This window comes from Ruditapes philippinarum, unplaced genomic scaffold, assembly GCF_026571515.1.
Source record: "Ruditapes philippinarum isolate M1 unplaced genomic scaffold, ASM2657151v2 ctg1476_1_1_1_1, whole genome shotgun sequence".
In the NCBI taxonomy this organism is placed as follows: domain Eukaryota; kingdom Metazoa; phylum Mollusca; class Bivalvia; order Venerida; family Veneridae; genus Ruditapes; species Ruditapes philippinarum.
Genome location: NW_026852145.1, coordinates 86,964 through 114,389, shown reverse-complemented (window position 1 = coordinate 114,389; position 27,426 = coordinate 86,964). Strand labels below are relative to the sequence as shown.

General features: G+C 34.5%; 3 protein-coding genes across 3 annotated transcripts in view; 2 read left to right on the top strand and 1 right to left on the bottom strand.

Moving 5' to 3' along the window:
* Window positions 1-23,392, bottom strand: part of LOC132750679 (DNA mismatch repair protein Msh6-like) — a 45,014-nt gene extending 21,622 nt beyond the window's left edge. Inside the window, exons 1-16 of the mRNA XM_060740696.1 lie at window positions 23,111-23,392; window positions 20,606-20,774; window positions 19,321-19,511; window positions 18,486-18,556; window positions 17,737-17,848; window positions 8,928-9,043; window positions 8,113-8,337; window positions 7,603-7,685; window positions 5,897-5,984; window positions 5,476-5,535; window positions 4,786-4,860; window positions 4,331-4,466; window positions 2,708-2,847; window positions 2,344-2,412; window positions 1,664-1,735; window positions 1,190-1,400 (exon numbers count right to left, since the gene is read on the bottom strand). Of these exons, the coding sequence (XP_060596679.1) occupies window positions 1,190-1,400; window positions 1,664-1,735; window positions 2,344-2,412; window positions 2,708-2,847; window positions 4,331-4,466; window positions 4,786-4,860; window positions 5,476-5,535; window positions 5,897-5,984; window positions 7,603-7,685; window positions 8,113-8,337; window positions 8,928-9,043; window positions 17,737-17,848; window positions 18,486-18,556; window positions 19,321-19,511; window positions 20,606-20,774; window positions 23,111-23,285 (1,993 nt within the window). The 5' untranslated portion in view covers window positions 23,286-23,392. The remainder of the gene's footprint in view (window positions 1-1,189; window positions 1,401-1,663; window positions 1,736-2,343; window positions 2,413-2,707; window positions 2,848-4,330; window positions 4,467-4,785; window positions 4,861-5,475; window positions 5,536-5,896; window positions 5,985-7,602; window positions 7,686-8,112; window positions 8,338-8,927; window positions 9,044-17,736; window positions 17,849-18,485; window positions 18,557-19,320; window positions 19,512-20,605; window positions 20,775-23,110) is intronic.
* Window positions 10,794-15,780, top strand: LOC132750691 (uncharacterized). Its single transcript, XM_060740706.1, has 2 exons — window positions 10,794-12,108; window positions 15,642-15,780. The coding sequence occupies exon 1, from the start codon at window positions 10,988-10,990 to the stop codon at window positions 12,098-12,100; it is 1,113 nt and encodes a 370-aa protein (XP_060596689.1). The 5' UTR covers window positions 10,794-10,987; the 3' UTR covers window positions 12,101-12,108; window positions 15,642-15,780.
* A 1,303-nt stretch (window positions 23,393-24,695) lies between the features above and the next one.
* LOC132750698 (BTB/POZ domain-containing protein KCTD7-like) lies at window positions 24,696-27,047 on the top strand. The gene is made up of 2 exons (XM_060740720.1): window positions 24,696-24,807; window positions 26,108-27,047. The coding sequence occupies exons 1-2, from the start codon at window positions 24,781-24,783 to the stop codon at window positions 26,807-26,809; spliced, it is 729 nt and encodes a 242-aa protein (XP_060596703.1). The 5' UTR covers window positions 24,696-24,780; the 3' UTR covers window positions 26,810-27,047.
* Window positions 27,048-27,426: the final 379 nt, after the last annotated feature.

The window sequence follows — 27,426 nt, the reverse complement described above, 5'->3', positions numbered from 1 at the left end:
GCTTCTACCGAGTGATAAAATGGGCTTCTAGACAACGCTGATAAAATGGGCTTCTAGGCAGGCTGATAAAATGGGCTTCTAGGCAGGTTGATAAAATGGGCTTCTTTAGCCTGGCTGATAAGATGGGCTTCTACTTAGAGTGATAAAATGGACTTCTAGGAATGCTGATAAAATGGGCTTCTAGGAATGCTGATAAAATGGGCTTCTAGCAAGGCTGATAAAATTGGCTTTTAGGGAGGCTGATAAAATGGACTTTTAGGAATGCTGATAAAATGGGCTTCTAGTAAGGCTGATAAAATGGGCTTCTAGGCAGGCTGATAAAATGGGCTTCTAGGCAGGCTGATAAAATGGGCTTCTAGGCAGGCTGATAAAATGGGCTTCTAGCCTGGCTGATAAAATGGGCTTCTAGGCAGGTTGATAAAATGGGCTTCTATCCTGGCTGATAAGATGGGCTTCTACCGAGAGTGATAAAATGGACTTCTAGGAACGCTGATAAAATGGGCTTCTAGAAACGCTGATAAAATGGGCTTCTAGCAAGGCTGATAAAATGGGCTTCTAGGGAGGCTGATAAAATGGACTTCTAGGAATGCTGATAAAATGGGCTTCTAGGCAGGCTGATAAAATGGGCTTCTAGCCTGGCTGATAAGATGGGCTTTTACCGAGAGTGATAAAATGGACTTCTAGGAACGCTGATAAAATGGGCTTCTAGCAAGGCTGATAAAATGGGCTTCTAGGGAGGCTGATAAAATGGGCTTCTAATAAATGGACTTCTAGGAGCTGATAAAATGGGCTTCTAGGAACGCTGATAAAATGGGCTTCTAGGCAAGGCTGATAAAATGGGCTTCTAGCGAAATGAGCTGATAAAATGGGCTTCTATAAGGCTGATAAGTGGGCTTCTAGCCAGGCTGATAAAATGGGCTTCTAGCCAAGCTGATAAAATGGGCTTCTAGCGTGAGTGATAAAATGGGCTTCTAGTCAGGCTGAAAAAATGGGCTTTAAGGAAGGCTGATAAAATGGGCTTCTAGGAAGGCTGATAAAATGGGCTTCTAGGCAGGTTGGTAACATTTTAGAATTCATGCTTGCTTCACTGAAGTCAACTTTACACTACATCACTTAACTGATATAATTGCCTTGCCAAGGGATTAACTTTGTAAACTGAATGAGTACAAAAAGAAAACAGTTTTCTTACTATCTGCCATCATGGCTTTAAGTGTTTCTGGCCATTCGACATCACTGCTGTCATCTGGTTTAAAATATGACTCTTCCGACAGAACACGTAATGTCTTACTGCTCTCCCAGAACTCTGTTTTTGGAGTCAACGCCTCTTTCATTACAGATGTCAGATTGTTGTTGATGACTTGCAGAGTTCTCTGTGACAAATGACCTTTCTCGTGCAGAATCTGGCCAGAAAATAAAAAAAATTTAAACAGTTTCTTCTTTATTTTTGTTATTAAAAAAAAATATAGAAATAAAAGTTGTGACTGCAAGCAATATAATTTTCTATATTTCATCACAAATATTAGAAAAAAAATTGTTACACGAAATAATTATGCGTTTATAGTTTGTTTTTTTTTTGGGGGGGGGGGGATGTAATTTGTTCAATTTACATGTACAATTATTCATGAAACATTTCAACTGTCAAAACAAAAATATATACATGTACCTGGACAGGTGGATAATGAGCAAGCAGGGTCCGTAACCTAGAACTATGTCTGTCATCCAAAAATTGTCCTATCTGAAAAAACATAATCAAGAATTTTTTAAATTATCAAAAGAACAAACTATCATGTAAACATTTTGGAATAATGTACATATTTTGATTCTGTATGTCCTTAACATAAAAGAATGCTTATGCTGACACAAATGAGCCGCGTCATACCAAAACCAACATAGTGCGTTTGCGACCAGCATGGATCCAGACCAGCCTGCGCATCCGCCCAGTGTGATCAGGATCCATGCTGTTCGCTTACAAACCCTATAACAAGTAGAGAAACTGATAACGAACAGCATAGATCCTAATCAGACTGCACGGATGCGCAGGCTGGTCTGGATCCATGCTGGTCGCAAACGCATTATGTTGGTTTTGTCGTGACCCGGCTCAAATGATCTTTAGTCTCCTGCAGGTTGCCTTTGTGATGACAAACAAAGTAGATGGCATGATTGGGAAACTATAGTAATATAGCAATGAACAGGTGATAAATCGCAAGTCCCAAAACCAAACTTGATATTAATATCTATGTGTAACACTATAATGAACTAAAACCTTGGTTAAGTCAATTATTACTATAGAACAAAATAAATCTTCAAGTTGAAAGGCTTGTGAAACACAAAGTCAAAACTTACATGGAACTTGCCAATAGATGTATCAACAAAACACACCCCATATGTACTACAGCTGTCTGTCTCCATCTCCTGTAAGTAATAAAGAAAGTTATATTGGACATTTAAACTATTTAAAATGAAGATTTAGTTAATGTTGGACTCCATAAGTTGTTAAAGTGGCTTATTCACTATTAAGACCACCTTGAGTCAGTCGCATCAGTGGTCTTAATAGAGAGAATTTACTGTATTATATCCAATATCCATATTGCACCAGAATCTATAACATGAATGTGCTTAACATTAATATTTTACACCCTACTGTTCTTGGTTTACAATAAAACAAAATTATATGGGTATCCTTGCAAATTGATAGAGTAGACATTACCTTTTCAGCAATGGCTAGGAGATAGGTACTCTGTGAGTCAGCACATTCTCCTGACAGGAAGCTGAATGTTTTGGTCCCCTTTGTTGTTATCCTACATACCTCTCGCTTTACGACTTTATCAAATTTACTCGGCCTACTCACTACAAGTACATAACATTCAATATATCATAGAAATAAGAGTATGACATTAGTATTTTCTATTCAAGTTCATTAGTCCAAGCTACATTGACTTAAGTCATTAGTGAATTAGTATACAGATTTACTTTCTTTTAAGGGTTAACATAATGGTTTTAACAAGAGCTGTCGGTAGGACAGCAACGCTCGACTATTCTTAGTGCTTGATAGTAAAAAAATGCCTGATACAGTTACCTCCTCCTGTTTACAGGTTGGGGTCATGATGGTGAACAAGTGTGCAAAGTTTCAAAGCCATATGTCAATGGACTTTGAAAATATTTTAACTATTACAAAAACTTTAACGTAAATTCTAAGTCGAAAAAGGGGCATAATTCTGTCAAAATGCTTGATAGAGTTACCTCCTCCTGTTTACAGGTTGGGGTTATAATGTTTGAAACAAGTGTGCAAAGTTTTCAAAGCCATATGTCAATGGACTTTGAAATATTTGAACTATTACAAAAATTTTTAACGTAAATTCTAAGTCGAAAAAAGGGCATAATTCAGTCAAAATGCTTAATAGAGTTTACCTCCTCCTGTCTACAGGTTGGGGGTCATGATGGTGAACAAGTGTGCAAAGTTTCAAAGCCATATGTCTATGGACTTTGAAAATATTTGAACTATTACAAAAAACTTTAACGTAAATTCTAAGTCGAAAAGGGGGCATAATTCTGTCAAAATGCTTGATAGAGTTACCTCCTCCTGTCTACAGGTTGGGGTCATGATGGTAAACAAGTGTGCAAAGTTTCAAAGCCATATGTCAATGGACTTTGAAAATATTTGAACTATTACAAAAACTTTAACGTAAATTCTAAGTCGAAAAAGGGGCATAATTCTGTCAAAATGCTTGATAGAGTTACCTCCTCCTGTCTACAGGTTGGGGTCATGATGGTGAACAAGTGTGCAAAAGTTTCAAACCATATGTCAATGGACTTTGAAAATATTTGAACTATTACAAAAACTTAAAATATTAACATAAGTGGTTACGCCGACGCCGACGCTCGGGTGACTGCAATAGCTCTACTTATTCTTATCGAATAGTCGAGCTAAAAAGTACTTCCTCCTCATTCATTTTTTCTTCGTTTTTCTTGATTTTTTCCCCCTCTTATATTTTTGGTGGGTTTTACATCGCAGTAAAACTGTTAAGGTCATATGGCAACCTTCCAGTTTTACTGGTTGAAGACCTCTGGTGTCTTTCCATGCACCAAGGGGCATCTACATAGAACCATTAGCTGGATAGCTTAATCACATGACGGAATAAAAAATCCCAGCAGGATTCAAACCCACACACTATTTTCTTTCCAGTCATTTTATATGTTGAAAAAGTCCCAAGAAAAGTTGAATAGTTTTGTCCAGGTTGAAAGATGGACAAGTCCATTTGAGAAACTTAGCATTGTAAGAGTTAATTAACAAAATTTAAACTACTACGACTATACAGGTAAGATGACGTACAAGTTTTACATCTCTCGTTCATCATTTCCGGTGTTTCTGTCTGTTCTATCCTGGCAACTTTATACCCACGCTGCACTAACGTGTCGGCATAACGTCCATATGCTATCTCAGGAAAACCTGAATGGGCATAATCGCCCTGAAAAAGATATTATACACCCTGGTCCAGTCTATTCCATCTATGATTTTTATAAAAGCTTATTATGATCTTGTTTAATATTGCTGAAATGTCTGTTAATAAATCTAAAGATAAAAAGTTCCGTGCCAGGCAACTCGTACCTATTTTTACAAAATGAAAATAACCTTTTTTAAAAAAAAAAGACAGAAAAAGAAATATGTCACAATCTTTATCATTTACAAGACTAGATCAATTATAAACAAATACTATACAAAAGTATTTGCACAATTAGAAGTAAACAGATTTTTAAAGTAAATATATAAGGCTGACAATTATTTACCTTCATATAGATCAGTCCCAGTTCATTTACAGCTATTGTTGCGTCCATATGAAACAATTCATAGAATTTTCCCATCTACAAAAGTCAGAAAAGATTTAACCGTTTAACAAGCATATCGAATTTCTAATAAAAGAAAGAAAATAAAAAATTATAGTGCTATATTTTGTTTTCCACTTAAATACTTATAATTAAGTGATAGCTTTAAAACTGATGTAAATCAGTGAAAAAATCAAAGTTATTTTACAGTATAAAACCAGCCACTTTTAGGCGATCGTTTTCATTTTTACGCTTGCTTAATAACAGTTTTGAAAGAACTTGGCCAGTTATGCATTTTTAATAGACTTAAATCCGTACCTGATATTTTTTAAAGGGATTGGTTCACAAAGAGTTAAATTTTAATAAGTATTTCATAATTTTACGAAAATACACATCTTATCTGGAGCTCTGCGAAACTGGTGAAATAGTCTTTTAAATCGTTGCAGCTTTAAATCATGAAATAGACTATTCAGCAAATTCTGATTTACATACTGTCACATTGATCTCATAACAAAACTATGTTTATGTGAACACAAATGCAAGAAATTTTCAAAAAAATATTGTGATTTAAGTTAAAAATGTAAAAAGTCACTTCTAAACAAATTCATATAGATTTAATACATAAATATTTACAAATTCCTAAGACAGACCTACCTTGAAGAATAGAACAGTATCAAAATGATGTGACTTTATTTCCCACCACTGTCTCATTGCCTGAAATAATCAAGTAATAGCTCTAAAACTCGAGGCTGTATCTACTGACATACTTCACAGAATTTGATTCAAAGTCTTATATCATAGCTGCATTATCCCTATGATAAACCTGAATTACAACATTTTTACTTCTCAAACCAAACCACTACTTTAACTTGTTCTTCCAACTAATTTTAAAGACTCTGTACTCCCCATGGAACAAATCTAGCCCTATTTTAGTAATAACTGGCAATGGTTACCATAATAATCTGTTTCAACTTTTTATGTATACTTTTGGCCTCAGTGTTGCTCCTTTCAGGTTTCATCTTTCTAGAGGCATGCATATTTTACATATATGATCAGATATAATGATATAACTTACTGGTGTAAACTTGGATTTCTCACTTTCAGGTATATATAATGTTCTAGGGTCATAGTTTTCATCAGTCTTCATATGTTTATTGATATCTCTGTAACAAAGTAGTCAAATTACATATTTTTACAACATTAAACAAATATCTTAATGATAAAAAACATAAAATAGGACACTCACAGTCAGTTACATGAATATTAATTTTTTTTCCGATCATTTTGCAACAAAAATTTAGTGTTTTTTTTGTTTGTTTTTTAAGAATTGGGAAAAAGGGATACTATATTAAGAAAACTACACAGCACAGCTTAATAGTCATCCCAAAACTTTTGATTTTGGAAAATATTTTAATAAATTATATACAATTATCATATTAGTAGAAATTCAAATCTAACAAGATTGCATTTGAGAAAAATGCTATGCCACCGCATTAATACCTAAGCTCTAGGCCTTTTGGGTCTTTACAAGAAGGTATTTTATGTTTTTGAAGCCTTGTACCTTGTACCATCAGACAATAAGATTTTTTTTTGATTTTTTACTATATATATGTATATTTTGAAAATCAATGACCCTCGGGGCGGGGGCAATTTTGACCCAAGGGCTATAATTTGAACAATCTTGCTAGAGGTTCACTACACAATGTTTCATGCAAAATATCTAACCTCTAGCATTTGCCAATTGCTAGAAGAAATTTTTTTAAAGTTTTTACTATAAGTTTTTACTATATACATATAAGGAAAACCAATGACCCCCGGGGCAGGGCCGATTTTGACCCCAGGGCTATAATTTGAACAATCTGGGTAGAGGTCTACCTCACAATGCCTTATGCAAAATATCTAAGCTCTAGACCTTTTGGGTCTTTACAAGAAGGTATTTAAAGTTTTTACTATATGTACATATAGTGAAAATCAATGACCCCCGGGGCAGGGCCGATTTTGACCCTAGGGCTATAATTTACCCTAGGGCTATAATTTGAACAATCTTGGTAAGGGTCTACCAGACAATGCCTTATGCAAAATATCTAAGCTCTAGGCCTTTTGGGTCTTTACAAGAAGGTATTTTAAGTTTTTACTATATGTACATATAGTGAAAAACAATGACCCCCGGGGCGGGGCCGATTTTGACCCCAGGGCTATAATTTGAACAATCTTGGTAGAGGTCTACCTCACAATGCCTTTTGCAAAATATCTTAGCTCTAGGCCTTTTGGGTCTTTACAAGAAGGTATTTTAAGTTTTAACTATATGCACATATAGTGAAAATCAATGACCCCCGGGGCGGGCTGATTTTGACCCCAGGGCTATAATTTGAACAATCTTGGTAGAGGTCTACCAGACAATGCCTTATGCAAAATATCTAAGCTCTAGGCCTTTTGGGTCTTTACAAGAAGAGTTTTTAAATTTATTCTTATAATTCCTTTTGGTTGCCATGGCAACCAGATTTCTGCATGGAATGAAATTCTTTGAACAACTTTGGAAGCCCTTCACCCAAGGATCAATCCTGCCAAGTTTGGTTGGAATTGGACTAGTGGTTTTTCACAAGAAGATTTTTTAAATTCACTATATAATCTATATAACACACAAACAAACACACACACAGGTGAATCGCTATATGCCACCGCATCGCAGATGCTGCGGTGGCATAAAAATATAACATAATATAGACAACTATTATTTTTGTAGAACAAAAATCTAAAATCAAAATAGTTAATGAGACTAACCTGATTTGATCAGGTTGTAGCCACTCATATTTACAGTGTTGGTAAACAATTTTATCTTCTGTGCTATCACTGCTTTGTCCTACCTAAAACAACAACGATAACAACTAAACAAAATTCTATAGGTTTAATATTGGCCTACAAATCAACAAATTGTTTTGTTTCAAATATATGTAACTAAGTCTATAAACAATAAAACCATTGTGTAGGTAATTTGCAGTTTAAAGTCAAGAAAAGTCAAGAAACAGACAAGTATTTCAGCATGGAGAACTGCTGTCACGTATGTTCCTTCAAAAGAGCAGACACTTCTATAATTGTGTTGCAAACCCTTTATTAATGTTGACTACATAAAAATGTTTGTAACATCACTTTTCAATTGATAATCATTGCATTTACGATATCAAAACCAGTAACAAATAGACAGTTTTTATACCAAAAACCAGCCCCTAGACGTATTTATAACAACAGACTTTCAAAGAAATGTGTTGATCAAATATAAAAAGATTGTCTTACAGAGTCACTAGCAGAAAAGGCTGCCAGTTTAGACTTTGTGACACTGCTAACTTTTGGTGACATCACTTCTGACTTTAAACTGGGAGTTCTTGGCGGAGATTTATCTGGACTGGCGTCCTTCGAGAAGCCAGATAATGTTTTCTGTACCGACTGAGAGGCTGGTTTTCTAGCAGTCTTCGGACCCCATGTAGGTTTTGGAGCAGGTCTTTTTCGCTTTTGAGGTAACTGTAAATTAATTAAGACATTGAACATCAAAAATAACATATTTCCAAATCTAAAAAAAAAAAAGAAGAGAAAAGTGTAGTTCTGAGTTAATTTTGTATTTATTATCCAATTGAGCTCCTGTTTTTATAAGCATTGGCAGTCATATATTTTGTTAGTTTGTTTATCATAACATTTACATATTTATCATCATCGTCACTCACTTCATTTCAGTCATCATCATTACAATCATATCCTTGTTTTATCATCATCACTTCTTATTTCCTTCCTTTTTTTTGGGTTTAACGGTGCACCAACACATGTCATATGGCGCCGAAACAGGAAAGATGATTTTGGCTAACTTAGGGGGTTACAAACTTAAAGAAACACCAAGGATTAAAACTACCAATTTTGATGCCTCAACACATAAAGTTAACCCCTCCGCCGCAAAGTGGTATCATCATCATCAATATTATCATTAATTATACCATCACACACTTTAATCATCAACATCTATATTTAAAGTTATCATCATCATTATCATCATCATCACACACACTAATCATCAACATCTATTTCTACAGTTATCATCATCATCATGAGTTACATCATACCTTTAGAGGAGAATCAGGTTCAGAGGCATCATCAGAGGTGACAGTTTCTTCATCTACACCACTACTGGCATCATCATCATCACTCCCTTCTTCTGGATCAGGTTTAAAATCATCACCTAAACATAGTTCATACATTATGCATTGTTTCTTTGATTGATGAGGTTTGATGTCATACCAATACAGTATAGGTCATATGGTGAAGTTCCAGATTTTACTGGTAGAAGGAAGACATCAGAAGCCCATCATGCATTATTTCAGGCATAAACGGGCCCCTGAATAAAATCACTGACATTCCGTAAGCTAGCTGGACAGTATGAAAGAATCTGTCGGGATTCGAACCCTAAGCTGAGAGGGGCAAGTGGTTTGAAGTAAACAACCTTAACCATTCAGTTAGGGACGCCAAAAATTTGCATTGTAATATGACAGTATTTACTATATCTTACATAAAACAGTTTCTGTTCTGATCTTACAGATGTTGGGACTTGGCCTACAGCACTGTTATAATTTGTACTTATTATTGTAGAGATGTATCTTAATTATACACTAAGACCGTAAACACATGTTTTAAAAAAAACTCCTCTAAGGTCCAAAGGCCTAAATATATAAAATTGGAAAACCTGAAAAATATCAAAGTGACATTATGCCCATCTAATGGTACATAGTGAGTGAACAGGTGAGAGTCAAAATAAATTTTCATTTTGCCATAATTCCTTTGGATTTAATAATTTACTTCAAGTAAACAATAAATAGCTGCCAGATTCAAACGAAATTTCTGTAAATATCATTTAGAATTTACCTGTAACTTTCAATTTATAAAATGAGTGGGGCAGTCTTTTTATATCTTAGCCAGATTTTAAAATTTATCCTTAACATTTTCCAATATAAGCAGTTGGTCAAACATCATTTAAACAGTCAATGTGTTGAAATATAAAGCCAAGGCCATCCTTAAAAAATGTTTGATTGCAGTAACGCGACCGACTCACAAAATTTGGCCCTACTCAAAAAATTTTTCATGGTCTGGATAAAAAAAAAAAATTTTGAATCAAAAAATTATGCCTTGTGCTTTGTTTTCGTTCTTTTAAAGGTTAATAGAAGAAATAAAATGTAGGTCTTATTAAATTAGAATTCAGTTATCAATTTATTAATTGTTTCAAGATTATCAAAGCATATATTGTCCAGCATTTTGAAATTTCATGTTTATTTGGGAGTACAGTTCAATAAAAAAAAAAAATCGGCCTACCTACCCACCTTGAAAATTCTTACTGCAAACAAACATTTTTTTAAGGATGGCCCAATTCAGCTCAACTTGACTATGAAAATATGAGCATAATATCACTTCAAGTAAAGCACTAATTGAAACCTCAAAGGAACATTAAGAAATACACTATGCATTAACTTGAAAATTGATTACTGTGCAACTCTTACTTAGTCGAATTTGAGTTAAAAGCTTTCATTTTTGGGTCAATTTGCACAATAAAAATGATTCTTACGGGAAAACAAGTTGAGGGAATGACCTGAAAATTTGCACACTAGTTACTGGTCCATCCGTTCATTGAGTTGTACATAAATAAAAAAAATATTTCCAGTTTTCAAAAAAAACAACAAAAAACTTCAGTGGAATCTCTTAACATTTTTGTATAAGTGTATCTGAGAAATGGATTTGTCCTGAACTGAACTGATGAAAAGTTCAGTGAGTGGGTTTACTTACAAAATACTAAACTCAACAGTGTCCAGTTCAATCTAGCTTTGCAGGAATAAAGTAAACGTCTTGGTAATTCTATTTCGTTTAATCGAATAACTACGGTATCAAATGAGATGTGAGCTGCGCATGCGCGGATCAGTGTGCTTCCGTGTCCGGATTAGTCAATTTGCACGTTGAACGTAGTTCGACAATTTATTTGTGTTTACACGCTTATTTGACTTTAAATGCAAATTTCTTTTGTGTACGTAGTGCGCAAACAACATAACAATTTGTTTTGACATTTTGAAATCACAACGTAGTTGTGAAATTTAAGGAATTAGTGTTTTTTATAATTGCCACACGTGGTGGGGCTTTCAATATGGCGGATGCGAAACGGGACCCGAAGGACCCGAAAGAAAAGTCAGATATTACTGGACAGTTTAAGGAAAATAAAAAAGGAAAACAACCGGCGAGAAAGGACGTGAATCCGTCCGCCTCTACAAGCAAATCGCCGTCGGCGAATGAAAATTCGTCAGAAGAATTGATTTCGATTTTACAGGCCATGAGGGCCGAGCAGGTAACGACTAATAAAAAATTAGAATCGTATGAACGTAGATTGACTCAAATTGAAAATTATGAGGAAGAGTTTGAAAACTATGAACAGTATGAAGACGAGACATATAGTGAATCAGGTGATGGTTCAAATAAGAGGGGTTTAGATGAAAGAAATGTTGAGGGTAGCCGTTTTGCCTCGTTAGCCAAAAGATTTAAAAGTGTTGAGGTGTGTGACAGTGAACTAGACCCAGTGCTTGCCTCAAACATAAATGAACTATTTACGAATGGCATGGAAGAGGAGCAATATAGCCAGATGACGAGAGATGATGTGAATGCACGTCCTTCAAATTGTGAAAATTTGGTTACTGTAAAACTAAATCAATTAGTTTGGGATATCGTTTCACCAACAGCCCGTTCAAGGGATAAGAAATTACAAACTTTAGAAACAAGTGTTGTTAAAGCTGCCGTTATTTTGGCAAAGACTGTTGATAAAGCAGCAAAGTTAGAAAAGGATTTAGTTGGTTCTTGGAAGGAAGGTTGCGAGATGGACTCTCTTATTGATGGATGTAATGATTCTTTGGCTCTTCTTGGACATGCAAACAGGCAGGTGAACATGTTACGTAGAGATCTGCTGAAACCTGAAATGAGAAATGAATATGCACATTTATGTACACATTCGCTGCCATATACGAATCAATTGTTTGGAGACGATGTCTCCAAGACAGCTAAAGAAATCGAGGAGTGTTCCAGGATTGGGCACAGGTTACAATATGGTCCATCGCGGGGAAGTTACCGTGGCAGGCCAGGTTTTCGACCAAGAATCAGAGGTGGCTTTAGTCGAGGTGGCTTCCGTGGTCGTGGTAGTTATGGTACTGGAGAATTTACCCAGCAGGGGTCAAAAAACTTCCAGCGCCGAGGAGGGAACAAGAAGATGTAAGCTTAAAGGTGAGTAAAAATTTTCAAGCAGGTAGACTGCAGTATTTTGCCTCAGAATGGGAAAAAATTACAAAAGATCCAGTTATTTTAGATATAGTAAAACACTGTCATATACAGTTCATCAATGGTACTGCACCAACACAAAAACTATTTTCACAACCAAAATTTAATGAAAAACAGTCTTTAATTATAGATCAAGAAATAGATAAACTATTAAAGCTGAAAGTTTTGTCTCTAGCACTTTGGGATGATCAGCAGTTTCTTTCACCAATTTTCTTACGGTTAAAGAAGAATAATGAATATCGAATGATATTAAATTTGAAAAAATTTAATGAGAATGTGCAGTATCATCATTTTAAAATGGATACTTTTGAAACTGCTCTAACGTTAATTAGGAAAGACATGTATTTATGCACTTCAGATATAAGACATGCCTATTACTCGATCCCTGTAGCATATGAACATAAAAGGTATTTTCGTTTTCAGTGGAGGGGCAAAATATTTGAATTTAATGCAGTCCCTAATGGTTATCGTGATGGGCCGCGTATATTTACAAAATTGTTAAAACCAGTATTTGCAAAGCTAAGAGCAGATGGTCATATTTGCACAGGCTTCATTGATGATAGCTTGCTAGGGGGTGCTACATATGATGAATGTTATAATACAGCATGTGTGTCCCATGATTTGCTACAGAAGTTGGGTTTCTTGATGAATGACGAAAAGTCTGATATAATTCCATCTCAAAAAGTTACATATCTAGGGTTCATTATTGATTCTGTACAGATGATAGTTTTGTTGTCGCAAGATAAAAAAGCAAATATTGTTGATATTTGTAGCAAGTTATCCCATGCAAAAATAGTGACTATAAGAGAATTAGCACAAGTTATTGGGGTGTTAGTGTCATCTTTTCCAGCCGTTGACTATGGCAAGTTGTTTTATAGAAATTTAGAAAAAGCAAAAATTAAAGCACTTAAAGAAAATTGTGGTAACTATGAATCAGTCATTAAAGTTTCTCCTGGTATGAGGGATGATTTAGAATGGTGGTTTTCTAATATTCACTCACAGGTCAGAGTCATTGACCGTGGAACCCCTTCTGAAGAAATTCAGACAGATAGTAGCTTAATTGGCTGGGGAGCTGTTTTTCATGGTAATAGTTTTGGAGGTAGATGGACTCTAGAAGAGAAATTATACCATATAAATGTGTTGGAATTAATGGCCATTTTCTTTGCATTGAAAGCACTGGTAGACAAAGTTCGTAATACACATGTAAAAATTTTGTCTGACAGTTCCACAGCAGTGTGGAATAAGGTCAGATAAGTGCAATGAGGTCAGTCGAGATATATGGTTGTTTTGTATGTCTGAAGGTATATGGCTATCTTGTGCTCATATACCAGGTGTAAACTAGAACTGCCACTATCTTGGCGTGAATACCCCCGCATACCACTTTGTCAGAATCAACAGTGGCCATTTAGAGCGCAAGGACAACCTCCCTGCCAAATCTGAGGTTACTAAGCCAGTGCATTGCTAAGTTATGTATTCTACATGCTTCAAATGTGAAAATGTCAAAATCAATACATTGCAGACAGGACATTCTTTAGCAATTGAGAAGAAAAGCTTTTTTTTTTGTCAAGGTCCCTGTGACCTTGAACTTTGACCCAGTGACCTCAAAATCAATAGGGGTCACCTTATAGTCATGATCAACATCCATGCCAAATTTGAAGACTGTGGGTCAAAGGAATCTTAAGTTAATGGGTGGACAAACTTTTTGAAGTCAAAGTCCCTATGACCTTGACCTTTGATCCAGTGACCTCAAAATCAAAAGGGGTCATCTACTAATCATGACTAACCTCCATTCCAAATATGAAGACTGTGGGTCAAAGGAATCTTAAGTTATTGGGCGGACAAGCTTTTTGAAGTCAAGGCCCCTGTGACCTTGACCTTTGACCTGGTGACCACAAAATCAATAGGGGTCATCTACTAATCATGACTAACCTCCATTCCAAATATGAAGACTGTGGGTCATAGGAATCTTAAGTTATAGGGCGGACAAGCTTTTTGAAGTAAAGGCCCCTGTGACCTTGACCTTTGACCTGGTGACCTCAAAGTCAATAGGGGTCATCTACTAATCACGACTAACCTCAATGCCAAATATGAAGACTGTGGGTCAAAGGAATCTTAAGTTATAGGGCGGACAAGCTTTTTGAAGTCAAGACCCCTGTGACCTTGACCTTTGACCTGGTGACCTCAAAGTCAATAGGGGTCATCTACTAATCATGACTAACCTCCATGCCAAATATGACCAACTGTGGGTCAAAGGAATCTTAAGTTATTGGGCGGACAAGCTTTTTGAAGTCAAGGCCCCTGTGACCTTGACCTTTGACCTGGTGACCTCAAAATCAATAGGGGTCATCTACTAATCATGACTAACCTCCATGCCAAATATGACGACTGTGGGTCAAAGGAATCTTAAGTTATTGGGCGGACAAGCTTTTTGAAGTCAAGGCCCTGTGACCTTGACCTTTGACCTAGTGACCTCAAAATCAATAGGGGTCATCTACTAATCATGACTAACCTCCATGCCAAATATGACGACTGTAGGTCAAAGGAATCTTAAGTTATTGGGCGGACAAGCTTTTTGAAGTCAAGGCCCCTGTGACCTTTGACCTTTGACCTAGTGACCTCAAAATCAATAGGGGTCATCTACTAATCATGACTAACCTCCATGCCAAATATGAAGACTAAGGGTCAAAGGAATCTTAAGTTTTGGGCGGACAAGCTTTTTGAATCAAGGCCCCTGTGACCTTGACCTTTGACCTAGTGACCTCAAAATCAATAGGGGTCATCTACTAATCATGACTAACCTCCATGCCAAATATGACGACTGTAGGTCAAAGGAATCTTAAGTTATTGGGCGGACAAGCTTTTTGAAGTCAAGGCCCCTGTGACCTTGACCTTTGACCTAGTGACCTCAAAATCAATAGGGGTCATCTACTTATCATGACTAACCTCCATGCCAAATATAACGACTGTAGGTCAAAGGAATCTTAAGTTATTGGGCGGACAAGCTTTTTGAAGTCAAGGCCCCTGTGACCTTGACCTTTGACCTAGTGACCTCAAAATCAATAGGGGTCATCTACTAATCATGACTAACCTCCATGCCAAATATGAAGACTAAGGGTCAAAGGAATCTTAAGTTATTGGGCGGACAAGAAAAAACCGACGGACGGCCGGACGGCCGGACGGACGGACAAGCTGATTCCAGTATACCCCCCTTACAACTTTGTTGTGCGGGGGTATAAAAATGAAGCAGATATCCCTTCTCGGCAGTTTAAGGATCATATTGAATGGGAAATAAAGGATGAAATATTTGAAAAAATCTGTAAGATATGGCAGAAGCCAGATATTGATTTATTTGCGTCACGTTTAAATAATAAGTTGCCAATTTATTGTTCATGGAAACCAGATCCTTATGCTACATACATTGATGCATTTACACTTGACTGGGGAATTCTAAAATGTTTATATATTTTTCCGCCTTTCAGTGTTGTAAGTCGCTGCATTCGAAAGATACAGACAGACAGGGCAAAAGCTGTTATCATAGCCCCATTGTGGCCAACACAAGCATGGTTTTCTTTACTAATGAAAATTCTAGTCGATCTCCCAGTGATTTTACCAAGGACAACTCGGTTATTGAGGACAATGAATCAAGATCAGAAACATCCAATGTCACAGAAACTAGTTCTTATGGCATGCAAAGTGTCTGGAGTTTATACAGAGCACAGGGTTTTTCTAGAAAAGCAGCCAATATTATCATGTCATCATGGCGTGGCTCCACAAAACGCGAGTACCAAGTGTATATTTCGCGATGGTTACAGTTCTGTGATAGACAAAAGATTGATTCCATTTCGGTTTCTATCAAAGATGTAATAGAATTTTTAACTATTGAATTTGAAAAAGGCTTGAGTTATAGCTCTCTTAATACAGCCAGAGCCGCATTGTCCTCGTTAGGCATCATGTTGGGATCGTTTACTGCAGGAACACATCCTATAGTGATTAGATTCATGAAAGGCGTATTTAATCAACGGCCATCTAAACCAAGATACTCTTATACCTGGGATGTGGACATAGTACTTAATTATTTGAGAAAATTATCACCAGTGAAACACTTGAGTTTGAAAGATTTGACTTTAAAGTTAACCATGCTTATGGTGCTCACTAATGCAGCACGGGTGCAGACGATTCATCTTCTTAGTGTAAATAATGTTAAAAAGTTCCGTTCTAAGTTTTTGTTACAGTTTAGAGGCTTATTAAAGCAAAGCCGTCCTGGTTGTACTTACTCAGTTTTTTGTTTGAAAGCATACCCTCCAGACAGGAGACTTTGTGTTTATACAGTTTTTAAAGAATATTTGTTGCGGACAAAAATATTGCGAAATAATTCTGAAGGAGGATTATTGATTAGTTATGTAAAACCATATGGTCCTGTAACCAGAGACACAATTGCTCGATGGGTGAAGACAGTTATGATTCGAGCTGGTTTAGGTGATGTTTTTGGGGCACATAGTGCAAGATCAGCAGTGGTATCGAAGGCAAAGCTAAAAGGAGTACCTGTAAAGGACATTCTTAGTGTAGCAGGCTGGTCCAGTCAGAGCACATTTACTAAATTCTACAATAAGAAGGTGTTGAAAGTCAATGATTTTGATGCTCAGGTTCTTTGTTCTTAAGGTATGGTTTTTTGCCATTATTTTGTTGGCGTTAAAATCTCATTTGATACCGTAGTTATTCGATTAAACGAAATAGAATTGAAAAATTAAACGAGACTTACCTTGGTTAAAGTCGATGTTTGATTGAAATTCTATGAGTTACATAGAATAACGGAGGGATTAAATGCCTCCCTCCCACCCTTACACAAGTCAAAAGTATACATACAGTATTGCTAAAGAAGTCTAAAAATTTTTCTCTTAGAAAAATATATATATATATAAAATGAAAAATAATGTCAAAAAACTGTTAAAGACTGATCCGCGCATGCGCAGCTCACATCTCATTTAATCCCTCCGTTATTCTATGTAACTCATAGAATTTCAATCAAACATCGACTTTAACCAAGGTAAGTCTCGTTTAATTTTTCAATTTTATGACAACAAAGAACGTTTTTGTGAGAAAGTTTTTCTGTTTCTTTCAAGTTAAAGATATACTATGCTCATCTTTGGGTAAAATATTTTTATCTTAGAAATGTATTGAAATTCTTACTGAATATGTTCAATTTGAATTAAATAATGAAGAAACTATAGATGGGAAGCAGCATTCCCTATTACGGGTCAAGTAAAGTTGGTCTTTTCTTTAAAAAACTGCCAGTTTTTTAAATGACACTATATTTTCATATTGTGACCACCTGTAGTGTGTAGAGTTCAAAACATAACATATCTACTTTAAATTAAGCCGAAACCTATTTATTTTATACATACAAAGAGACTGTGTAGCAATTATTAATATTTTCAAAAATCAAAATTAAGCATAGCATATCTTTAATGCAACTGCAAAGTCATGTTCTTGGCCAACAATAATTAAATTAACCTAGTCATGTTCTTGACCAACATAACATAACCTAATCATGTTTTTGACATGACAGTAATATACCAGAGTCATGTTCTTCGCTATCATCATTGTCTATGATGATTCTGCGTCTCTTAGCCTGACTTCTCTGAGAACGTCTACCTTTACCTGGAGATTTACTGGGTGTTTTCTTCACCTTCAAAATAATTATACAGTATTTCACTTATTTTATAGTGTTTTTAAAATGGAAAATTAAATACCTGTGAAAACTAAAGAAATCATAATAACCTTAAATGATTCAAATATTTTTCTACAATCAAAATGAAATGTATCAAGCAGTTTGCCTGAAGATTGATGTCATAGTTCCTTGACGTACTAATTCCTATTATAAATGAAAATATATGTGAACAAGAGCTATCAGTATGAAAGCATGCTCGGCTATTCTCCGTGCTTGCTATATTCTCAGTGCTTGCTAGTTTAACAAGAGCCTGGATAATGTAAACTTTTGTTCAAAAAGGGTCATAATTCTGTTAAAATCCATGTTCAGAGTTATGGACCTTACATAGTGACCTATTATGCTCCTGAATAAGTGTGTGAAGTTTCAATTCATTCCCTTAAGTAGGTCTGGAGATACCAACTTACATGCAAAAAGTATGACTACAACACCAATATCAATGCCTGATTGATCATTGAGTACAATAGCTCTATAAGTAAGACAAGATTTAGGGCCCCTTCAAGAATCATTTTAAGCACAAGTAGACATATCCGAGTAGAAACACAATTTAAGGGGCATTTAATTTCAAGTCAGAAACCCTAACCAATAAGCGAATTACCTTTTTCTCATCAACATCCATGTTTTCTTTACTATTGTCTTCTCCACTCATCTCACCATCAAACATGTCAGCTAAATTATACAATTTTATACATCAACAACAACTTTCAACATTGCTAAATATGAGGTTTACAGTTAAAAAATATCTATCCATTAACATATTATTAGTTTCTGTACCATTTTTTTTTTTGGATTACACACAATAAATCAATTCTATAACAAGAAACAAAAAATCTTTTAATGTCTACATGCTGCGAGATTTTTTTTTTTTTTTTTTTAAAAGTAAGTTAGCACAACTTTTAAATTTGAAAATTTCAGCTTAGATTCTTCACAGGTTTGTTTCTTCATTTTCAAGATTAAATTAGGAAAAATCAACACATTTATCAAACAAGAAATGGCTTACATTAAACCTCTCTTAAAGATCTTGAAGATATACTTTGCTCATTTTTAAGTAAAATATTTTTATTGCAGAAATGTTTTGAAATCTATATACTTCTTACTAAATATATCTTTTTGTTCAAACTATGCACGAGAATCTGCCTCTTAAATTATGTATAAAGTCAAGCAGAAGCTGGTTGTTTCTTTAAAAACCTGCCAGTTTTTTTAATGACACAATATATTCATTTTGTGTCAACTGTGTAGGATTTTAAGCATACCATATCTACTTCATGAGAAGTCAAAACATGTTTATTTTAAATTTACAAAAGATCGAGTAGCAATTATTGATAATTTCAAATATATCAAACTTGAGCATAGTATATCTTTAAGCAATTGAATTATTGACAATTTAACCAAAGTACATGTATTATTTATAGAAACAATATCATTTCTCTCACCATCAAGATCCATTTCATCTTCATCATCTGAAGGTTGCAGTTCCACCACCAGACCTAGCCGATCCTCACGTGATAGTTTCAATGCTTCGTCAGCTTGTTCAACACCCTTTACAACTGGCGCACTGTTTGTATGGAACATCCCTCCTCTCTGAAACTCTTTATCTTCAGATCCTTTGTACTCATGACAGTTCCTGTTGTTGTTGTTTTTATTAATCAAATAAAAAATTTTTTTTTAATCAAATAAGAATTTTTTTATTTATCAAATAAGAAAACTGTTTAGAATTTCAACTTATTTCAAGGAACCTTCATCTTGCTGAGATTGTCAATATTTCACTAACTCAAATATGCTTTCTGGAACTGAGTGTTCTGCATGATCTAAATATGATTCTACCAAATGTTTATATTAAGAGGATATTTTTTCGTTTGCGTGAAATATGGAATATATTTTCACGAAACATGATTAAGTGACACATATTTTCACGAGCCGGTACGGCGAGTGAAAACATTTGTGGCACTTTATCATGTTGAGTGAAAATATATAACATATTTCACGAAAAACGAAAAAAATATTCTTTTTATTTATTTTCATTATCAAAGAAAATGGTAACGAATCCCCTTGTTTGCTACCAACTGCAATTGTACAGCGCGCAGTAATTTATGCGTAAGCACGCGCTATTTGGCGCTACATTGTGACGTCATGTAAACAACTCTTTAAACGTCTGTACAGCGTTAATTACTGAATTAAAGATATTGGTGTTCGGATTAATTTTCTTAGTTAGACCATTTTCTATCATGCTAGATAGTTTTCAATACAAAATTCAAGAAAAAGTTGTTTTGTATTTATCAGATTTTTCAAACAAAACGGCGAAAGAAGTCCCTTAAAATAAATATGAGTTTTGCCTCCGCCCACTTTCATATTTATATTTCATATTTATTTTTAAAAAAATATGAAATATATTTGACTGATATAGCACCATATTTCATGGGTAAAATTAAATAAACCTCTTTATCTGTGTTAGCCTGATTTTGAAACATTACTAGGCATGATGCAAATAACAATTCTGAATGTCAGATAACATTCAGAAAGTCTAAGAATGTGTTCTGCAAATATGCTAAGGAGTAGCTTTTGATGATCTATTTCAATTTAGAGAAAAAAACTTGTGTAAAATCAATATTTACAAATAAACAGACAAGTACAATTGATAAAAAAGTGTTATTAGTACTAATGAACTAATATTATGAACTAGAGAATTGGTAAAATATACTGAAACAAGACATTTCTTACTTCTTTTTGATCCATGCTCTAGAAACAGGGTTGTCGAAGAATTGTACATGTACTTGAGGGTTTTTGCCACCTTTAAAATGTGTATTCTGTGTAGGATGATTACACACTAAGCTCGGCCACCATGGATATCCTTCTAGTTTACACCACAATAAATCACCTACCTCATATCCTGAAAATGCAAGCAGACATTGCTACCTCATGATATAGATGTTGTGATCTAATTTGTTTGTTTCTTTGTTTCATTTTACGCCTTTTCCAAACAGTATTTCAGTCATATAGGCGGGTAGTTTCCTAACCATCGTTCCTGGAGAGTTACACCAGTACTAGACTACCTTCCTCCGCGCTAAACTACCAAAGCATCTCCCGGGGATCGAACCCACGCCAGAGAGGTAACTGGATTAGAAGTCATTGACTAACCCCTCTACCACAGAGGCGGTATTTAGAACTGTTCATTAATAAGGAAACAGAATGTGTAAGCAGCTGGCTAGCTTAGTTGCAATACAGTGTTTTGAGAGTTTGGTGTTCGAGTCGTTATCAGGCTGCAGTTTTTTCATAGCCTATCTGTGTCAGTGTGACATGTTGCCCAATGGGGGAACCATGATAGTATTAAAGCTGCAAATCAATTTCTCTTATAACCATTAGAAATTCAAAGACTTATTTCAATATAGCTGGACTGAAGTGTATGTCATGATCTAGAACTGTCCACTTACTAGGGGAGAAAATGTGTAGGCAGTATTCATTATTTTAAAAGATTCAAACACCATAACTTATCTGATTATGATGAGAAATGTCAAACAAGTTGTGTCATATATTATTTGCCTGAAATCCTATCGGTGACACCTCAAGTATATTTCTGGTAAGATGTTTCATGCAGGTATCTCCAACGAATATGCAGTGTCATGAATGTCTTAACCCATGGGTGGCTTTGATCTGCTTTAGAAAATATAATGTAGCCTATCAAACTAGCATTTCTCTAAGGAGTGGCTAGCCGTACAGGCCCGAACGGCTAGCCAAAGGTTCTAGATAAATATCGAACATAAAAGCATAATCAATTAATAAGCCTTAATTAAAGCCTACCCAGGAACTGACAATAGAATTTTAAAATGCGTTTCACGGAACATGCAAACTTTCCTTAATGATGAACAAACTTCTATATGGTCGGTAATTGAAGCAATTAGCAGATCCCAACAACAATTTTTTTTCATTTTAAAGGTGTCGAAAATTAAACTTTATTAAACAAAAACGGATTTTCATCAAAATCAAAATTTTGTAAACTATTTCAATTGATGTTATTTAACTGCGATCAAACGCTATTTTTTCTCAACGTCTTGAGATGACAAAGATCGATATTCGTAATTTTTTTACTGTAGCCAACAAGGCGATTAATCTCTAAAAAGTAAACATACGAAGACAATTGCTGTTTCTTGGTTAAAATCCTCGCTTAAAGTCATAAAATAACATATGCATTTTCGACTTCCATCTAATTTTGAAAATGCCGTACGGCTAGCCAATACAGTGTGTCCTTGCTAGTCGTACGTGACTCACGTACGGCTAGAACTTTTGGCTAGCCGTACGGGCCCGTACGGTTTGCCACTTCCTTTCTCTAATGCAGATCAAAGCTTCCATGTTGGTAGTCCAATATATTAGACGTTACAGGCTTGTTATAGTTTTTGTCGGTCAAGCCTGACGTCTAATAGTTATTGCTCAAAAACGCATAGCATCATAAAAAATTCCAAAAATGTCTATTGTCCTGCCTTGCAAGCTTTATTCAAAAGATTATCATATTTTCTTTCAATTTCATGCTCAATCATACACAAAAACTGTCAAACGATGTACTTATCAATTTAAAATAAAATATAAACATCAATCTGTTTTTGTCTATCAGCCATACTGGTTAAACAAGGTGCTTTACAGATTGATTCCAAATTTTTGAACGGAAAAATATATTCAAACACACTGACGGTGCATGGGCAATTATTTCGTTAAAAAAATATTCCGTTAGATTGTTCTGACTCAGTTAAACGCTTGCATTTGAATTAGCCAATCAGATTTCGCGCACTTTACGGCCGCCATTTGTTTATCAGCTGTAAAAGGAATTGAAATACATGAGAGGATTTAATCATGATTTTTCGGATGTGACAGTTTAATTATTTTGACAAAAGGTATTTATTTTTTAGTTTTGTTCATAAATAGGTCAAAAAATATGTAAATACAGTATTATACACGCTGTCTTCATTGTTTTTCGTTCCGCCCGATTTTCTGGCGGAACATGCTATGGGTTTTTGAGCAATTTCGATATGACGTTGCTTTGCCCAGAAGCAAAAATATCTCAAAGCGACGTCATATTTATAGGACTACCATGTTGGGAGAAATTTGGCAAATCAACATTAATTTTGTTAAATAAAATTTCCAAGACTTTTTGATATACACAGTTTGGGTGTTGACTCTAGGACAGGCCTGGACCAATTTAGGGCATACGGCGATAGTTAAGTGATTTATCCTTACCAATTTTATGTGGAGGCTGTGCACTCGGTGATACTTTGGCCTTGTTAGGAGACTTCTTTGGAGCAAGGACATCTCCTGTATTTTGATCGCCTTCTTTTTCTTTAGGTGTCGATCCTTTTGCAAAATATGAAAACAGTGTGTTCTTTTGCTTTGCCGGGGTTACTTTTGGTCCCATTTTATTTACATTTACTTTTTAATCGGTAATAATATCAAGGATACTACATGCATGGGAAATTGTGGAAATTATCCCGCGAAATGTCCGGTGTATACGTAAGAAATTAAAATCATAATTTATAACTATCAAAGGGGTCGTTTAAAAAGTATCAATTACAAGTTGCATGTCTGCACGAGTTATATAGCTATTTCTTCTTCTACCATTTTGTGGCTCTTTACTACAATCACAAATCTCCGTGGTACCATATATACGTTTAAATCTGTACATTTTAAAGATTCCTTTAATTTTTCATTTACTCTGGGGAGGTAGATATAATTATGATATATACGTACCTGCTCTGGGACACATCGATCACAGAGCTATTTTGTATTATAAAACACATTTTATTTTATAATAATTTATCCTAGATTTAACAGAATTGTTATGTGAAGGGTTGTTATATACGGTGACACAAAGGTGACATATGTGTCACTGTGTGTGTGTGTTTCATTTATCTCGTGCGCACGAGATACTATAAGTCGTGTGGCCAGGAGTTACTAAGTCGGGCCTGCGACTTAATTATCTCGTTCCCACGACTTAATAACTCGTGGCCACGACATAGTATCTCGTACCAACGACTTTATTATCTTGTGTTCACGACTTAGTAACTCGTGCCCACGACTTACTTAACTCGTGGCCACGACATAGTATCTCGTGGTCACGACATAGTATCTCGTTCCCATGTCTTACCTATCTCGTGGCCATGACTTAGTAACTCGTGGCAGCAACACATAATCTCGTGCGCACGGGATAAATAAAAACACAAATATATCACCTATGTGTCACATTTTTGATAAATATTTCTAATATTGATTAAAAAAAAAGATATTGATAAAATTCAAAGTTATTTCATATGAACATCGATATATCTGATGAATAATAATATTTGTTCTAGAACACTTTAATATCTGCTATGTGCAGCATCCGTATATATATTTTTGTAGTTTGTTTTCATGTATGATATACTGAATATGCGATCAACATATCATTTATGGTAATACAGGTATCATCTGTTATAGCGCGGATTTATATTAAATATAATACATAACATAAATCCGTGGTTATAGACAAACGGGTTTTCTCAATTATATGGGAAGATGCTTTGGTAAGAATTATCGCCAAAATTGCTAATTTGGGAAGTAAAACAGCTTGTGTAAGTTCAGATGTTTGGGAAAACTGGATGATTTATAAAAAAATTTCTTGGGAGGAGGGCTTTAAATGTCCTCTGTTATATAAAGTGAAAAAAATCGCTGTAGACCAATTCGCTAAAAAAAATCGTTGCAATCTACAAACAAAAGAAATACGGAGCCGTGAAGTGCAACACTCGTGGAATAAATTATTTTGAAACGTCCCTTCCAAAATAATGTTCGGTATATTCCGTAGATTACGGAAACAATCGGAATGTGAAGTAGGTCAATATTATTATTTGTTTGTAAACACCAACAGGTTGGAGGAAATGGAGATACTGGATGAAAATTCAAAAGTAAGTAAACTATCGTTGTTTAGATATAAGATTTGTTGTCAGTTAGTTAAACTATTAAATATATTTTGTTCATGACCTTAACTGCAAATATAGGAGATGTTATTAATCGTTAATTGTTCAGCAATGTACATGTTGTGTGGTAGAAGCTGCATATTTACGTGGCCTTTGGCAAATTAACTGCATACCTTAAGATATAAAAGGTGTGATTTTCAAACATATAAATTAATGACAGACTGACTGATACACAAAAAAGGTGTATCTAATTTTTAAATGAATTGTTTACCTGTATTGATGCTGTCAAGCATTATCAAATATACATGTACATTAAACAAGATTTTGGCAACTTGCCAATACACAAGATAAGTGTATTACAGTACAATAGTAAGAGTTATAATTGTGTATTGCAGGTTTAAGGAGATAGCAAGATTAAGTGTGATTAAACTAAGTTTATTTTAAATTCTTTTAAGATTCAATACAAACATTTTATTGTAGTAATACTTGAATCCATACATGTATAATCTTGAATAAGAATATATAGTTTTAAGCACAGGTGCTAGTGGCATTGATTTGACCTAAAATGTGTTTGACCTTGTTATTTATACAATAAAATATCAATATATTAAAAAAAAAAAATTAAAAAAAAATTTTTTTTTTCACTGTTATATTATTATAGTCTATAATAATATAACAGTGAAAAAAAAAATTTTTTTTTAATTTTTTTTTTTAATATATTGATATTTTATTGTATAAATAACAAGGTCAAACACATTTTAGGTCAAATCAATGCCACTAGCACCTGTGGTTTTAATTACAGATCAACATGTTATTATTAACTGATACATTTTCAGCATAATGGTAAAGGATATAACTTGCATAATGGAAATAATAAATAATCTTTGCATTCTTAAAATATTAAAGATTGAACAGTAACTGCATATGACTATATGCATTCATGTACAATTAAAACATTTTTAGCATAATAATTAAGGATATAATTTGAAAAAATGAATATATCATTTTGTTATGAAAATTTAAAAGAAAAAAATCTTGAAAATCAATTTTATTGTGGAAATTGACCACAAATTGAAAAGTTTTTTCACTAACCGAATAAAAATGTATTATCAATTTAGTACCAAGTATATTTACATATGACCTACATGTATTGCATAGTTTTCCATTTTAATTGCAATAGTATTTATGAAAGAATTTCAAATTTTATGATTATAGGCATTAGACCTCAGTAGAACCCCTTTAAGTACAATATAAACTATTGAAACTTTTTCTTTTTTGTTTGTTACAGTTTCCCCCGATTATTGAGTTGAATGTGGGAGGAAGGTTTTTCACCACTACACATCTAACATTAACCAAATGTCCAGATAACATGCTGTCAGCCATGTTTAGTGGCAAATACTCTGTAATCAAAGACAAAGATGGCCGGTTTTTCATTGATGCAGACGGCGAGAATTTCATACACATTCTCAACTACCTCCGGTACGGAGATTTACCACCAACCCAGGTCGCTGAAACAGTCTACAGAGAAGCTGCCTACTTTGGAATCCACGGCCTCGTAAAAGAATTAGAGAAATTTCCGCAAATTTTGGCTAAAATTCAGAGAAACAATTTTAGAAGCCAGTTTCCAGGTTATTCAGAATGTTTGGATATGATTATTAAAGCTGCGGGTGTGGAAACCACCTCTCAAACAACTGATGTCAAAGTGCTTATTTTTAGTAAAGAAGTTGTCCCACAAAATGAAAAGTTTGATATGAAACACGTGTGTGCATGTGAAGGTAAAAAAGAACTAAAACACGGCCCAGATGCCAAAATTGGGCCATGGAATAGGCCTAGTACTGAAAAAGATTTGTTGAATTGTCTTGTGTTTGATTTAGAATCACAAGGATTTACAGTTACTTCAAGATTTCACGGGCCATGTACATACACGATTGACAGGATATGTTGTAATAAGTCATTTTACAACATATGTTTCCATTGGTGGAAATCCTAAACATTGATTTCCGCACAAGACATCAAAAACAAAAAAAAAAGTAATAAAGAATGACAATGTTTTGTTTAAGTTTACTTTTGTTATTATGAATGATTAAGAAAAGAAAAATTTTCAATTAAGGATTTTAATGTTATTGTATCTCGGCTTTTTTAAGAGTATATACTTTGTTAGCGTATATAGTATTTATGTGAGTGTTAACATCTTTTTTTGCAAGCTTTAATTGTACTTAGAATATATATAAATAAATGTATTTACACATTTCAAGACAGGAGAAGTGAAATCAAAATCTCAAGTATTTTTAACTGTTATTACAATACTATTTCTATTTTGAAATAGAAGTACAAATTTGTACGTCACTCAACAGTTACATGTGAAGAGTCCAGGGAAATCCCCATAATGTGCATCTACCTCAGTTTTTGTACTCACATGTACGTATTGATTTTATTGTTACGATTTCTATTTTTTATTTATTGATCAGATATTTTTAATCCTTTAATATTATTCCTTTAATATTAAAAATTTTGAATTGTTAACCACTAAGTCTTTTCTTAACAGCTTCTGTAATTTTTATCAGTATAACGTAGACCCTGGCATGTGATGTATTTTTCATCATTTCC

Excerpts from the sequence above, each read along its gene's own strand:
- LOC132750698 (XM_060740720.1), top strand. The coding sequence starts at position 24,781 with ATGGAGATACTGGATGAAAATTCAAAA. Across the intron at positions 24,808-26,107 it reads TACTGGATGAAAATTCAAAA|TTTCCCCCGATTATTGAGTT; the intron begins GTAAGTAAACTA and ends TGTTTGTTACAG.
- LOC132750691 (XM_060740706.1), top strand. The coding sequence starts at position 10,988 with ATGGCGGATGCGAAACGGGACCCGAAGGACCCGAAAGAAAAGTCAGAT.